The sequence below is a fragment of the Thalassophryne amazonica genome, chromosome 9 (assembly GCF_902500255.1).
Source record: "Thalassophryne amazonica chromosome 9, fThaAma1.1, whole genome shotgun sequence".
NCBI lineage: Eukaryota > Metazoa > Chordata > Actinopteri > Batrachoidiformes > Batrachoididae > Thalassophryne > Thalassophryne amazonica.
In genome coordinates, this window is record NC_047111.1 from 57,855,466 (window position 1) to 57,871,609 (window position 16,144).

The 16,144-nt window shown below is 45.2% G+C and overlaps 1 protein-coding gene across 1 annotated transcript in view; it reads right to left on the minus strand.

Annotated features, from left to right (window-relative positions):
- Nucleotides 1-16,144, minus strand: part of LOC117517176 (actin-binding LIM protein 3-like) — a 276,212-nt gene that overhangs the window by 173,505 nt on the left and 86,563 nt on the right. Inside the window, exons 4-5 of the mRNA XM_034178105.1 lie at nucleotides 1,029-1,141; nucleotides 617-743 (exon numbers count right to left, since the gene is read on the minus strand). Of these exons, the coding sequence (XP_034033996.1) occupies nucleotides 617-743; nucleotides 1,029-1,141 (240 nt within the window). The remainder of the gene's footprint in view (nucleotides 1-616; nucleotides 744-1,028; nucleotides 1,142-16,144) is intronic.

Here is a 16,144-nt window from a genome sequence, read left to right on the forward strand (position 1 = left end):
TAACAGCAAAGTGAAGTCTGGAAGCATATTTAGATAGGTATAATTAGGATATATTACATATAACAGCATTATATGTACATTTTCTGTAGTTAAGTATGGGGTGCCCTAGGGCTTTGTGCTAGGCCCTTTGTCGTTTTGGATTTACAGTTTCAAACACATCTTAGTCAGCTATGGAATCTCTATGGAATACCTCTTCCCTGTTATGCAGACAATATGCAGCTTTATATGGCAGTAGGGGCGGTGCAGGTAATCTCTCTCAAATTTGGAATCTGGAGGATTGTCTTGACACCAATGAAAATTGGATGTCATGAATTTTTTTTTTTTTAATTCTGAGAAGACAGAAATGATGGACACTGGCCAGGTCCAACATAGATATTGCTATGACCAATTAACAGTTATGCTGTTTAACGCAGTTGTGCAATTTATCATAGCAAAAATATTAAGAAATTTTAAGTGATTTTTGAACACACTTTGTCCTTTCACATGCATGTTTCAAATCCTACTTCAATTATACATCCTACATGTTCACTCAGATAGCTTTGATGAATGTCCAACTCACACAGTTGAATCAAGGATACACTGATAAACTGTAGAAAAAAGGCATGGATCCACCTACTTGCTGATATACTCTCCAGTCAGCGCACAGCCACATGTTTGGCACTTAAAACAACTGACGTGCCACTGTCTCTCCAGAGCCAGAAGAGACTGACCATGTTTGATCTCCTCACCACAGCCTGCACAGTCTGGAGGAAAAAAGAAGGGAGTGTGAGCAGAACAGCGTGACAAAGTGCATAAAGGAAATAATAGCACCTCATCCATTTATCATCCATTTTCTCTTTATCATTGCCAGAAAGAGGCTCCTGGACAACCAGGGCAGTAGGCCATGCTGTGTGTGAGTGTGTGTGTGGATACAAATAGAGTATACAGAACATGTATCTGCAGAGAATGTTAAGCAGTGTTCAGCAGGTGTACAGTAGAAATAATTTCTGTCCTGTGTGTTTGTGTAAATGCACACACGTGTTTCTTACAGCTCGGCCCCTGGATCCTGATAGGTTTGTCGCTGCTCAAAGTGTGTGAACACTGCTGACACACACATTTCTTCCCACAGAAAGTAACCCGATCTCCGATTGGGAATGGAGTCCTGAGAACATACAAGGGTGATTCTTAGACTACGGGCACTTATTATGTCCTTTGATCATATTGTATGAAAAACAGAAAAAAAAGGAATTGTCACACTTTTATAGTTATCTTTACATAAAAGTGTTTTAAGAAATTTGTTCTAGTAGTCTATGATGACTTTTTCACCTTTTTTCAGCATCATTATATGCAAATATTGCCGTTTTGTGCTTGTCCCACACCCAGACTTTTGATCTTCAATGATAAAAATGAATGGTAAAAAAATGTTTTTTCTAATGTTTTAAAATATCTCTGAATAAAATATCAGTAAAATAATCAAAACATAATTGGGGTATTCAATGTCATACAACTGTTGTGATTTTTTTAAACAAAATGTAGTTGTCCCACACTATTGCCGTAATTTCCACCACAACACTGTAATGTCCCTTTAAACAGTTTGTATGAAAGATTGTTTGGGTAGTTTCTATAGAGATAAACAGTGACATCAGAGCACATGTATATAGCGCCAAATCACAACAAACAGTTGCCCCAAGGCGCTTTATATTGTAAGGCAATGGTGTGGTGGAAATTACATTTACAAGGCCAATAGTGCCCGTAGTTAAAGAATCACCCACAAATGTTTGGTGAAACCAAGCAGATTTTAAACTGTAAAAATAATACACAGTTAAAAAAGTAGTTTTTACAGAAAAATAATGGCAGCTGTGGTTGCCAGAATAATTCTGTAAAACAAATATAGCAATAATGTAAATATATTTACACAACCTGTACATTTTACAGTATAAACACTTGTAATTTACAAAAAATACATTTTAAAGCAGTAAATCAAACCTTTTCCTTTTCCTGCTGAATTAACATGATCATGCTTTTTAAAAACTAATTATTCCTGTAAAATTAAAATGCATTTGTTGCTTATTGAATTCCATTCAGTAAGATTTCCTTGGCTCTTCTGTTTTGCTCAGGGTCACCACAGAAGATTTGATATGAGAGCCACATGCCAATTTGCCTTTTCTAAAGCAATTCCAACTCTATAAGGAAAATGGGGCATGGGTAGCCTTGAACCACCATGCTGTCACACATTTGGGAGCTAGTCTGAAAATGTAACAAATTACATATCATATTGTCAGGGTCTTTTAGCCTCTTTAATCAAAATGTTATCCAATGCTATCCAAAATGTTAATAAACCTAAACCTGAATGATGTGAACCTTTCATCTATGGGGTCTGTCAGTTTCTTGATCAGTTTTTCATGCAGCAGCAAACACAGTCTCCCAAATGCTCTTCAAAGAGGTGTATTGTTTTCTCTCACTGTAGATTTTACACTTTCCGGGCCCACACGTTCTCAAGTCAGGTGAGGCAGGGGCCATATCATTATTCTGTCATCTTTGAGGCCTTTGCTGACTAGCCAAGGAGTGGGGTATTTACAGTGGGTAAAATAAGTATTGAGCGCGTGGTATTGATATGACATTTTTATCAGATGTCAGCTCCAACCCAAGTAATCCACATATACAAAGAAATAGACCATAGATGTCCATAAATTCTGTGTAATAATGTGAAATGACAGAGAAGAAGTATGGAACACCTGAAGAAAGTGGGGTGCAAAAAGGCATGGAAAGCCAAGACAACAGCTCAAATCTCCGTAATTAGAAAGCGATCCTGCTTCTTGTCAGTGCAAATTAATATCAGCTGGTTTAGTCCCAACTGATGGCCTATAAAATGGTCTCTCATAACCAAGGTTTCACACAAGAAACATCATGATGGGTAAAAGCACATACCTCTTTCAAGATCTTCACAACCTTATTTGTGCAAAACATACTGATGGCATTGGTTACACAAGGATTTCTAAACTTCTGAATGTTTCATTGAGTACTGTGGGGCCATAATCCGAAAGTGGAGAAAACATAATTTCACCATAAACCGGCCATGACCAAGTGCACCATGCAAGATTTCTGACACTGGAGAGAAAATAATTATCATAAGAGTTGTCCAAGAGCCAAGGACCATTTGTGGAGAATTTCAGAAAGACCTGGAATTAGCAGGTACAAATGTTTCAAAGAAAACAATAAGTAATGCACTCAACCACTTGTATGCATGCTTATGATACAAGACTCCATTGCAGAAGAAAAAGCATGTTGAAGCTTGTTTAAAATTTGCTGCACAACATATAGACAAGCATGTGAAATACTGGGAGACTATATTCTGGTCAGATGAGACCAAAATTGAACTCTCTGGGAGCTATAATACACGCCATGTTACGATGGTAGAAATTGCTGATATAGATGCACTAAATGTCATAATAATGGTCAAGATGGCCTTTCAGCCATTCTTAAATTGTTCCAGGAGTTTTGTCTCGAGTTTGCTGTAGAAAAACTACTCTGGCACTAATGGTTGCTTAAAAGCCTCTAATTATGCACAACTTTATAGTTTAAAATGTCTGAAAGAAAAGTTCTAAAAAACATTCACCACCACCCCCGCCCCTGCCCTTCCAGTTGTCATGGAGAGAGAAACTAGCAATTGAGACCAAAAGTTTTTTGTACCAAGTTGTAAACCTGTTTATTTCTGCTCTAAATTTGGAAATTTTAACATCGGCATCTATGGGAACCTTCTGCTTGTTTGTGCCAGCCTCAAGTGGCCAGTCAAGGAACTGCAACTTTACTTCTTCTGGATGAGCCTCAATTTGGAGCATCGAAGCTTACTGTTTGGGTCACATCCTCCACACTACAGAACCACAATGGGTCCTGGATAGCAATCACCCAAGCAGGCAACCGGCCCACCTGTTCAAAGTTATCATCTATTGGCAGCAACCAGGTGAAACACAGGCATTCGCTTGGCCTAATTCAGCTGCTGGAGTCCTCAAGAGTGAGACTGTAAAATGGTTTATCTCTGGCTAACTGTCTTTTCCCATCATAAAAGGTAAAACAACATCCATTCATCTTTGCTGCTGCAGCAAGCAGAAAAACTTGAAATGATTAAATGTCTGACAAGCACCATTGCAGTGGGCGGCTCTGTCACACTCACAGCAAGCTGAGGCAGAATTTTCCTTCACTCCTTCATTGAAAACAATAGAATATCTGGTTTACCTTCTGCCGCTTACAGCCAACATGTGAATGCACCATAACAGGGCCTTCTGCAACACTGACTCCTAGTGGCATGAAGTCATATGAACATTCTAGCATGAGATTTACATTCAGAAACAGTTTATGCCAGAAAAATAATCAATTGCTGCCCCATGCCAAAGTGTTGCTGCTGAGTAAAACAAAAATAATAAAATGCAGCTGATAAATTTCTTGTACACAGACATACAAACAAGCTGATAGCACATATACCCCGTCCTCGGCAGGAACAAAGGTAAAATATTGCACTGTTTTGTACTTGTGCCAGGTATTTAAACTGGCTGTAGCAGGAGTTATATATCGCCTCTTTGAGAAACGCAACTTGAATGTTACATGGAGATTTGGCCAATTTACACATGAATGACCACAATGTCTAATTGAGACCTTTGGGCACACCCAGTCTGAATATAAGTAGGATAAAAGCTAATGATCCATCTGTACATCTAATCCTCTGCCTGCTTTGGATGATTTATAATAAGAACACACTAAAGATGTCTTTCACTTTACTTCATTTTTAGTATATTTAAATTTTATTATTTTTTTATTTTAATATATTTTAAAATATTAACTTGTTTACCATTGGAAACAGTTTTTCTGCAACAGCCATACTCTAACAAACATTTGTGAGTGCCTCTGTGTGTTTTTATGTCTTACCTCGACCTGAGTATTCTGATACTCTGACTTCTTGCTCTTGCTTGCCTCTACTGGTGGTTGGCTCTCACTGCGGTATTGTATCACTTCCTGTTCCGGAGCACAGCGGTGTTTTTCTGTATCTGTTAGCTGTTTAATCTGCGCAGTTAGATTGATCTAGTTATCTAGATTACGATTTGTTTCCCAGTGTAATCTTTACGTGCCTTAACTAAAGCACTCCTTCTGCTGAATCACCTCTAAATTATTTACACATTATTCACTTTGCGTGTTTTTAGGAATCCGCTAGCTTAGCGTAGCTACTAGCTCTTAGCCGATTTAGCATGGCGGCTTCTCCTGTCTCTCCCGCACTTTTCTGCTCTGGGTGTGAAATGTTTAGTTATTCCTCGGCCTCCTTTAGCAGTAACGGTACTTGTAATAAGTGTAGCTTATTCGTAGCTTTGGAGGCCAGGCTGGGCGAATTGGAGACTCGGCTCCGCACCGTGGAAAATTCTACAGTTAGCCAGGCCCCTGTAGTTGGTGCGGACCAAGGTAGCTTAGCCGCCGTTAGTTCCCCCCTGGCAGATCCCGAGCAGCCGGGAAAGCAGGCTGACTGGGTGACTGTGAGGAGGAAGCGTAGCCCTAAACAGAAGCCCCGTGTACACCGCCAACCCGTTCACATCTCTAACCGTTTTTCCCCACTCGACGACACACCCGCCGAGGATCAAACTCTGGTTATTGGCGACTCTGTTTTGAGAAATGTGAAGTTAGCGACACCAGCAACCATAGTCAATTGTCTTCCGGGGGCCAGAGCAGGCGACATTGAAGGAAATTTGAAACTGCTGGCTAAGGCTAAGCGTAAATTTGGTAAGATTGTAATTCACGTCGGCAGTAATGACACCCGGTTACGCCAATCGGAGGTCACTAAAATTAACATTAAATCGGTGTGTAACTTTGCAAAAACAATGTCGGACTCTGTAGTTTTCTCTGGGCCCCTCCCCAATTGGACCGGGAGTGACATGTTTAGCCGCATGTTCTCCTTGAATTGCTGGCTGTCTGAGTGGTGTCCAAAAAATGAGGTGGGCTTCATAGATAATTGGCAAAGCTTCTGGGGAAAACCTGGTCTTGTTAGAAGAGACGGCATCCATCCCACTTTGGATGGAGCAGCTCTCATTTCTAGAAATCTGGCCAATTTTCTTAAATCCCGCAAACCGTGACTATCCAGGTTTGGGACCAGGAAGCAGAGTTGTAGTCTTACACACCTCTCTGCAGCTTCTCTCCCCCTGCCATCCCCTCATTACCCCATCCCCGTAGAGACGGTGCCTGCTCCCAGACTACCAATAACCAGCAAAAATCTATTTAAGCATAAAAATTCAAAAAGAAAAAATAATATAGCACCTTCAACTGCACCACAGACTAAAACAGTCTATATGTGGTCTCTCTCTTCTAAGTCCCTGTTGGTAAATGATATAATAATTGATCAACATATTGATTTATTCTGCCTAACAGAAACCTGGTTACAGCAGGATGAATATGTTAGTTTAAATGAGTCAACACCCCCGAGTCACACTAACTGTCAGAATGCTCGTAGCACGGGCCGGGGCGGAGGATTAGCAGCAATCTTCCATTCCAGCTTATTAATTAATCAAAAACCCAGACAGAGCTTTAATTCATTTGAAAGCTTGTCTCTTAGTCTTGTCCATCCAAATTGGAAGTCCCAAAAACCAGTTTTATTTGTTATTATCTATCGTCCACCTGGTCGTTACTGTGAGTTTCTCTGTGAATTTTCAGACCTTTTGTCTGACTTAGTGCTTAGCTCAGATAAGATAATTATAGTGGGCGATTTTAACATCCACACAGATGCTGAGAATGACAGCCTCAACACTGCATTTAATCTATTGTTAGACTCTATTGGCTTTGCTCAAAAAGTAAATGAGTCCACCCACCACTTTAATCATATCTTAGATCTTGTTCTGACTTATGGTATGGAAATAGAAGACTTAACAGTATTCCCTGAAAGCTCCCTTCTGTCTGATCATTTCTTAATAACACTTACATTTACTCTGATGGACTACCCAGCAGTAGGGAATAAGTTTCATTACACTAGAAGTCTTTCAGAAAGCGCTGTAACTAGGTTTAAGGATATGATTCCTTCTTTATGTTCTCTAATGCCATATAACAACACAGTGCAGAGTAGCTACCTAAACTCTGTAAGGGAGATAGAGTATCTCGTCAATAGTTTTACATCCTCATTGAAGACAACTTTGGATGCTGTAGCTCCTCTGAAAAAGAGAGCTTTAAATCAGAAGTGTCTGACTCCGTGGTATAACTCACAAACTCGTAGCTTAAAGCAGATAACCCGTAAGTTGGAGAGGAAATGGCGTCTCACTAATTTAGAAGATCTTCACTTAGCCTGGAAAAAGAGTCTGTTGCTCTATAAAAAAGCCCTCCGTAAAGCTAGGACATCTTTCTACTCATCACTAATTGAAGAAAATAAGAACAACCCCAGGTTTCTTTTCAGCACTGTAGCCAGGCTGACAAAGAGTCAGAGCTCTATTGAGCTGAGTATTCCATTAACTTTAACTAGTAATGACTTCATGACTTTCTTTGCTAACAAAATTTTAACTATTAGAGAAAAAATTACTCATAACCATCCCAAAGACGTATCGTTATCTTTGGCTGCTTTCAGTGATGCCGGTATTTGGTTAGACTCTTTCTCTCCGATTGTTCTGTCTGAGTTATTTTCATTAGTTACTTCATCCAAACCATCAACATGTTTATTAGACCCCATTCCTACCAGGCTGCTCAAGGAAGCCCTACCATTATTTAATGCTTCGATCTTAAATATGATCAATCTATCTTTGTTAGTTGGCTATGTACCACAGGCTTTTAAGGTGGCAGTAATTAAACCATTACTTAAAAAGCCATCACTTGACCCAGCTATCTTAGCTAATTATAGGCCAATCTCCAACCTTCCTTTTCTCTCAAAAATTCTTGAAAGGGTAGTTGTAAAACAGCTAACTGATCATCTGCAGAGGAATGGTCTATTTGAAGAGTTTCAGTCAGGTTTTAGAATTCATCATAGTACAGAAACAGCATTAGTGAAGGTTACAAATGATCTTCTTATGGCCTCGGACAGTGGACTCATCTCTGTGCTTGTTCTGTTAGACCTCAGTGCTGCTTTTGATACTGTTGACCATAAAATTTTATTACAGAGATTAGAGCATGCCATAGGTATTAAAGGCACTGCGCTGCGGTGGTTTGAATCATATTTGTCTAATAGATTACAATTTGTTAATGTAAATGGGGAATCTTCTTCACAGACTAAAGTTAATTATGGAGTTCCACAAGGTTCTGTGCTAGGACCAATTTTATTCACTTTATATATGCTTCCCTTAGGCAGTATTATTAGACGGTATTGCTTAAATTTTCATTGTTACGCAGATGATACCCAGCTTTATCTATCCATGAAGCCAGAGGACACACACCAATTAGCTAAACTGCAGGATTGTCTTACAGACATAAAGACATGGATGACCTCTAATTTCCTGCTTTTAAACTCAGATAAAACTGAAGTTATTGTACTTGGCCCCACAAATCTTAGAAACATGGTGTCTAACCAGATCCTTACTCTGGATGGCATTACCCTGACCTCTAGTAATACTGTGAGAAATCTTGGAGTCATTTTTGATCAGGATATGTCATTCAAAGCGCATATTAAACAAATATGTAGGACTGCTTTTTTGCATTTACGCAATATCTCTAAAATTAGAAAGGTCTTGTCTCAGAGTGATGCTGAAAAACTAATTCATGCATTTATTTCCTCTAGGCTGGACTATTGTAATTCATTATTATCAGGTTATCCTAAAAGTTCCCTAAAAAGCCTTCAGTTAATTAAAAATGCTGCAGCTAGAGTACTGACGGGGACTGGAAGGAGAGAGCATATCTCACCCATATTGGCCTCTCTTCATTGGCTTCCTGTTAATTCTAGAATAGAATTTAAAATTCTTCTTCTTACTTATAAGGTTTTGAATAATCAGGTCCCATCTTATGTTAGGGACCTCGTAGTACCATATCACCCCAATAGAGCGCTTCGCTCTCAGACTGCAGGCTTACTTGTAGTTCCTAGGGTTTGTAAGTGTAGAATGGGAGGCAGAGCCTTCAGCTTTCAGGCTCCTCTCCTGTGGAACCAGCTCCCAATTCAGATCAGGGAGACAGACACCCTCTCTACTTTTAAGATTAGGCTTAAAACTTTCCTTTTTGCTAAAGCTTATAGTTAGGGCTGGATCAGGTGACCCTGAACCATCCCTTAGTTATGCTGCTATAGACGTAGACTGCTGGGGGGTTCCCATGATGCACTGTTTCTTTCTCTTTTTGCTCTGTATGCACCACTCTGCATTTAATCATTAGTGATCGATCTCTGCTCCCCTCCACAGCATGTCTTTTTCCTGGTTCTCTCCCTCAGCCCCAACCAGTCCCAGCAGAAGACTGCCCCTCCCTGAGCCTGGTTCTGCTGGAGGTTTCTTCCTGTTAAAAGGGAGTTTTTCCTTCCCACTGTAGCCAAGTGCTTGCTCACAGGGGGTCGTTTTGACCGTTGGGGTTTTACATAATTATTGTATGGCCTTGCCTTACAATATAAAGCGCCTTGGGGCAACTGTTTGTTGTGATTTGGAGCTATATAAAAAAATTGATTGATTGATTGATTGATTATGTTATTATTGGTCCTGCTTTTCTCACCAGCAAACAATATTATGTATAATATTACAGAATCATTAAACTTTTTGTTCACAAAACCTGAACTGAATCAGTGCTAGGAGGGTCCTGTTGTGTGGGCCGCTGAATAGTAGGTACTGCTGGCCCACCACCACCAGAGGGCGCCCTGCTTGGAGTGCGGGCTCCAAGCACAAGAGGGCGCCAGACCCAGAGGAGGTGACAGCTGTCACCCATTACTCCAGCTGTCACTCATCTACACCACCATATAAGCCGGACTGCAACTCCACCTCCCCGCCGAGAAATCGACTACCAGTACTAAGGTAATTTCTCTGCTGACTAACACTGTGTGTGTAATAACTTGAACTTCTATTGCAGCCGTTTTCCTGAAGTGTTGCCTTGTCTGGAGGATTGGCGTTTGGTGTGACAGTGACGGCTTCACCTCGCACCCCGTCCCAGATAAGTGGTTGATCAGGAGCTGCACGAGTGTGTGTGATGTTGGAGGTGGAGGTGCTCCCTCCTAACGGTGTCTGGACTGTTAATCACTGAGTGTGTGGACTCACACTCACACATCATCTTTCTGTTTTCTGCCAGCAGTACCAGGGTCGACAGCCGAAGACAGAGGCCACCTGGGGACTCGGGACTTGGCGGCTCCGGTGTTCTTCAGGCCGTTGGTGGTGGAAGCCGTGTGGGACGCGGCTTCTCTCTCGTCGGGCGTCTTCTATCTTTGAGCCTGCCCACACGTCACCTGGTGTTTATTGACTGTGAACATTAAGACACGTTTCGTTGTGTAATATCACAACATTAAATTGTTACCTTTTGGCTTACTCATTGTCCGTTCATTTGCGCCCCCTGTTGTGGGTCCGTGCTACGACACCTTCACAACAGGATTTCTCGGCCATCGTCATGGACTCCGAGGGGCGTCAACTCCAGCTTGAACGGCCAATGGAAGAGCCAGGAGCGCAGGCGTCAGCGGGAGGCGGGTTGAGTGAGCTGCAGCAGATCTTAACCGCCTTCAAGGCCCGGTTAGTGTTTGTGACCGAGGGGAGGAGGGTGGAGGCTCTCACCGCCAGGGTGGAAGCGCGCGATCAGGGCGCTGCTGCAGCGACTCCCCTGGCTGGTCCTGGGCCTGTATCAAACGTTCCACTGGTCGTTCAACGAACCCCCCCACCGTCCCCTGAAGCATACATAAGCCCTCCGGAACCGTACGGGGGCTGTGTCGAGACGTGCGTGGACTTCCTCATGCAGTGTTCGCTCGTCTTTTCACAGCGCCCCGTCATGTACGCATCAGACGCTAGCCGGGTGGCTTATGTTATTAATTTGCTTCGAGGAAAGGCACGCGCATGGGCTACGGCGCTTTGGGAGCAGAATTCACGGCTCCTGACGTCTTATACTGGGTTCGTACGGGAATTCAAACAAGTGTTTGATCATCACAACAGAGGCGAGACCGCTTCGAACGTGCTGCTGTCGATGAGACAGGGGCGCCGTAGCGCAGCCGAGTATGCAGTCGACTTCCGCATCGCGGCAGCGAGGTCCGGCTGGAATAACGTTGCGCTCCGCGCCGCCTTTGTAAATGGACTGTCCCCGGTCCTTAAGGAGCACCTACTGGCCAAGGATGAACCACAGGAATTTGACGGGCTGATCGATTTGGTTATACGTTTAGACAACCGTTTAAATGAGCATCGTCGGGAGCAGGCCGGGGGGCGTGACCGGGCACGAGCCGTCCCTCCCCCTTCCGGTTCCGACAAGGTGACGTCGTCCCCACGCTTCACTGCCAGAGAGCTCCGTGTGGCTACGGCTCCCCCTGCTGAGGAGGCTAGGGACACGAGCAGGGCCAAATTAAGATCAAAAATCAGACAAAGGAGGCTGGCCCGCGGGGAGTGTTTTGTCTGCGGCTCTTGCGAGCACATGCAGAAGGACTGCCCTAAAACGGTCAAACTACAACGCCCGTCCTTAGAAACTGGGCTAAGGGTGGGTCATAACACGCACGCGGGAAAACCCCGCAAATCTGCACGAATCCCAGTAACAATCCTTTGTGGGGATTTAACCCTTCATGCCCCAGCACTGATAGGCACAGGGTCTGAAGGGAATCTGCTGGACAGCAGATGGGTAAAGGAAGTAGGGCTCCCTCTGGTGGCTCTGCCGGCACCATTGCAGGTGCGAGCACTAGATGGCACCCTGCTTCCATTAATCACACATCAGACACAACCAGTGACTTTGGTTGTGTCTGGGAATCACAGGGAGGAGATAGTGTTCCATGTAACACCTTCTACCTCCCGAGTGATTTTGGGCTTTCCATGGATGGTGAAGCACAATCCCCGGATTGATTGGCCGTCTGGGGTTGTGACGCAGTGGAGCGAAACCTGCCACCGGGAGTGCTTAGGATCCTCGGTTCCTCCCGGCACTACGGCTAATGAGGAGGTCAAAGTTCCCCCCAATCTATCGGCGGTGCCAAAGGAGTACCACGATCTTACTGACGTTTTCAGCAAAGATCTGGCACTCACTCTTCCCCCGCACCGACCGTATGATTGTGCCATCGATTTGGTCCCGGGCGCTGAGTACCCGTCCAGTAGGTTGTACAACCTCTCACGTCCGGAACGCGAATCAATGGAGACCTACATCCGGGACTCCTTAGCTGCCGGGCTGATCCGGAACTCCACCTCCCCGATGGGTGCTGGTTTCTTTTTTGTGGGCAAGAAAGACGGCGGACTCCGTCCATGCATTGATTACCGAGGGCTGAACGAGATCACGGTTCGCAACCGATACCCGTTACCTCTGTTGGATTCAGTGTTCACGCCCCTGCATGGAGCCCAAATTTTCACAAAATTGGATCTTAGAAACGCGTACCACCTGGTTCGGGTCCGGAAGGGAGACGAATGGAAGACGGCATTCAACACCCCGTTAGGTCATTTTGAGTACCTGGTCATGCCGTTCGGCCTCACTAACGCCCCCGCGACGTTCCAAGCTTTGGTAAATGACGTCTTGCGGGACTTCCTGCATCGGTTCGTCTTCGTATATCTGGACGATATACTCATCTTTTCCCCGGACCCTGAGACCCATGTCCAGCATGTACGTCAGGTCCTACAGCGGTTGTTGGAGAACCGGCTGTTTGTGAAGGGCGAGAAGTGCGAGTTCCACCGCACTTCTTTGTCCTTCCTGGGGTTCATCATCTCCTCCAACTCCGTCGCCCCTGATCCGGCTAAGGTTGCGGCGGTGAGAGATTGGCCCCAACCGATAAGCCGCAGGAAACTACAGCAGTTCCTAGGCTTTGCAAATTTCTACAGGAGGTTCATTAAAGGTTACAGTCAGGTAGTTAGCCCCCTGACTGCCCTGACCTCCACCAAGGTCCCCTTCGCCTGGTCGGATCGGTGCGAAGCCGCGTTCCAGGAGTTGAAACGCCGGTTCTCGACTGCACCAGTTCTGGTGCAGCCTGATCCTGATCGCCAGTACATAGTAGAAGTGGACGCCTCTGACTCAGGGATAGGAGCCGTGCTGTCCCAGAGCGTGGAGGCTGATAAAGTCCTCCATCCTTGTGCCTTTTATTCCCGCAGGTTGACCCCAGCTGAACGGAACTATGACGTCGGCAATCGGGAACTTCTTGCGGTGAAGGAGGCTCTTGAAGAGTGGAGACACCTGCTGGAGGGGGCATCGTTGCCCTTCACGGTTTTCACGGACCATCGGAACCTGGAGTACATCCGGACCGCCAAGCGGCTGAACCCCAGGCAAGCCCGCTGGTCTCTGTTCTTCGGGCGCTTTGACTTCCAGATCACGTATCGCCCCGGGACCAAGAACCAAAAACCAGATGCATTGTCCCGGGTGCACGAAGAAGAAGCCAAAGTGGGGCTGTCGAACCCCACCGAGACCATCATCCCCGAGTCCACTGTCGTGGCCACCCTCACCTGGGACGTGGAGAAGACCGTCCGGGAGGCCCTGACAACGAGCCCGGACCCGGGGACTGGCCCCAAGAACAGACTGTACGTCCCACCAGAGGCAAGAGCTGCCGTATTGGACTTCTGTCACGGGTCCAAGCTCTCCTGTCATCCCGGAGTGTGTAGGACCGTGGCAGTAGTCCAGCAGCGCTTCTGGTGGGCGTCCCTGGAAACCGACGTCCGGGACTACGTCCAGGCCTGTACCATCTGCGCCAGGGGCAAGGCAGACCATCGGAGGACGACGGGACTCCTCCAACCCCTGCCAGTGCCTCATCGTCCCTGGTCTCACATCGGCCTGGACTTCATCACGGGCCTCCCGCCGTCCCAGGGCAACACCGTTATTCTCATGATAGTGGACCGGTTCTCCAAGGCGGCCCACTTCGTGGCCCTCCCGAAGCTCCCGACGGCCCAGGAGACGGCGGACCTCCTGGTCCACCACGTCATGCGGCTGCATGGGATACCATCGGACATCGTTTCAGATCGTGGTCCCCAGTTCTCTTCACAGGTGTGGAAGAGTTTCTGTAAGGAGCTGGGGGCCACCGTGAGTCTCTCGTCCGGGTACCACCCCCAGACCAACGGCCAGGCAGAGCGGGCTAACCAGGAGTTGGAACAGGCCCTTCGCTGCGTCACCTCCGCGCACCCGGCGGCCTGGAGTCACCATCTGGCCTGGATCGAGTATGCCCATAACAGCCAAATCTCGTCTGCTACCGGCCTCTCCCCTTTTGAGGCATGTTTGGGGTTCCAGCCCCCATTGTTCCCGCTGGTGGAGGGAGAGGTCGGTGTGCCCTCGGTCCAGGCCCACCTCAGGAGGTGCCGCCGGGTGTGGCGGACCGCCCGCTCTGCCCTATTAAAGGCCCGGACGAGGGCCAAAACCCATGCGGACCGCCGACGTTCCCCGGCCCCCACATACCAGCCCGGGCAGGAGGTGTGGCTGTCAACAAAGGACATCCCCCTCTGTGTGGACTCACCCAAATTAAAGGACAGATACATCGGCCCATTCCCCATCCTCAAGATCATCAGCCACCTGGGGACTCGGGACTTGGCGGCTCCGGTGTTCTTCAGGCCGTTGGTGGTGGAAGCCGTGTGGGACGCGGCATCTCTCTCGTCGGGCGTCTTCTATCTTCGAGCCTGCCCACACGTCACCTGGTGTTTATTGACTGTGAACATTAAGACACGTTTCGTTGTGTAATATCACAACATTAAATTGTTACCTTTTGGCTTACTCATTGTCCGTTCATTTGCGCCCCCTGTTGTGGGTCCGTGCTATGACACCTTCACAACAGGTCCCTTAATATAAGAGCTGCAAAAGATGTTACAACTGATATGTGAGATGAATCTAATTTTACTTGCGTTAATATTATTTTACTGTCATTAATTGCACACTGAAAAAAATCAAAAAACCTTGCATAGCCTTGAAGGGCAGATACCAGATAATGTCTCACTGACATCGGGCACCATGCCATGGTATAGGAGTCATTTTTTCAAATGTTCACAAATGTTTGGTGCATTTTGCCAGTTTTGTGACAGCATCTTGCTGAATCATGAGTATTCCTTGCAATACATGAAAGGGGAATGTCGCAACAAGCTATCACCAACGCAACGCAAATCTCACCAGATGCCACCCAAGGACAACACAAGACGCGGGCAGGATCAGGTGACAGTAGAGGTTGAAGTAAATATAAGGACCAATGTATTTATGTATTTGTTTATTTTATTTATTTATTTGCATCTTCCAGATGCCAGCTTTTTCTAATTTAAGGTTGTACATCATCAATATGTACAACTAAGATATAAAAATCACACACTTCACACTTAAAAGAAAGGCCCGTCTGTTCCAAGTAGGACTTCCATTTGAACTTTGATGCTGATACTGATTTCACTAATCTTGATCCTAACTTTGACTTCTGAACTGTAATCCTGTATCCTTATTTTCTCATCAAAATGTAACAAATGAAATGAAGTTGACCTAACACAACATGAAATATCTTGGGTTCATACTGTCTGCAATGAAACAGAAATCAAAGTAAATGTAAGAATCAATGTTGTCTTTTGTTTTTAATTTGCATTTTCCATACCATACCGTTTTTTCCTGATCTGAAGTTGTCCGTGGCCACTTTCAGAAACTTTATTTTATGAGCTTTGACACAGTTTTGAATTTATTGACACATGAGTAGTATATACTAAGGGCCCTGTCCCACTGGTGTTTAGGAGGATTTGTGTATGGACAAATGTTTAGACATGTAAATATTGTTGATGTGGACATTATGTGTATGCACATGCATTTCTTTTCACTGTCTTCAGTTGCTCAAGGTCACCACAACAGTTCCAGTTCAGATCTTACAGTTCTACTTGGACATGCTCACACGTGCTCCTTGTGTTCCAAAACAATCTACCACTCAAGTGGTAATCAGGGACTACAATGTGTCATGGTGTCCTGCCTGAGATCTGGCGGGACCACTTGAGCTCAAAGTAGGCTGCGACTAATTAGTCAAATGTGAAAACACATACACACACACACACACACACACACACACAGTTCTGACCTGCAGATACTGCAGACGAAGCACTGTGGGTGATATGTCCTTCCAAGAGCGGATACCACCTCTCCGGTGATGTACTGGTCACAGCTGTCA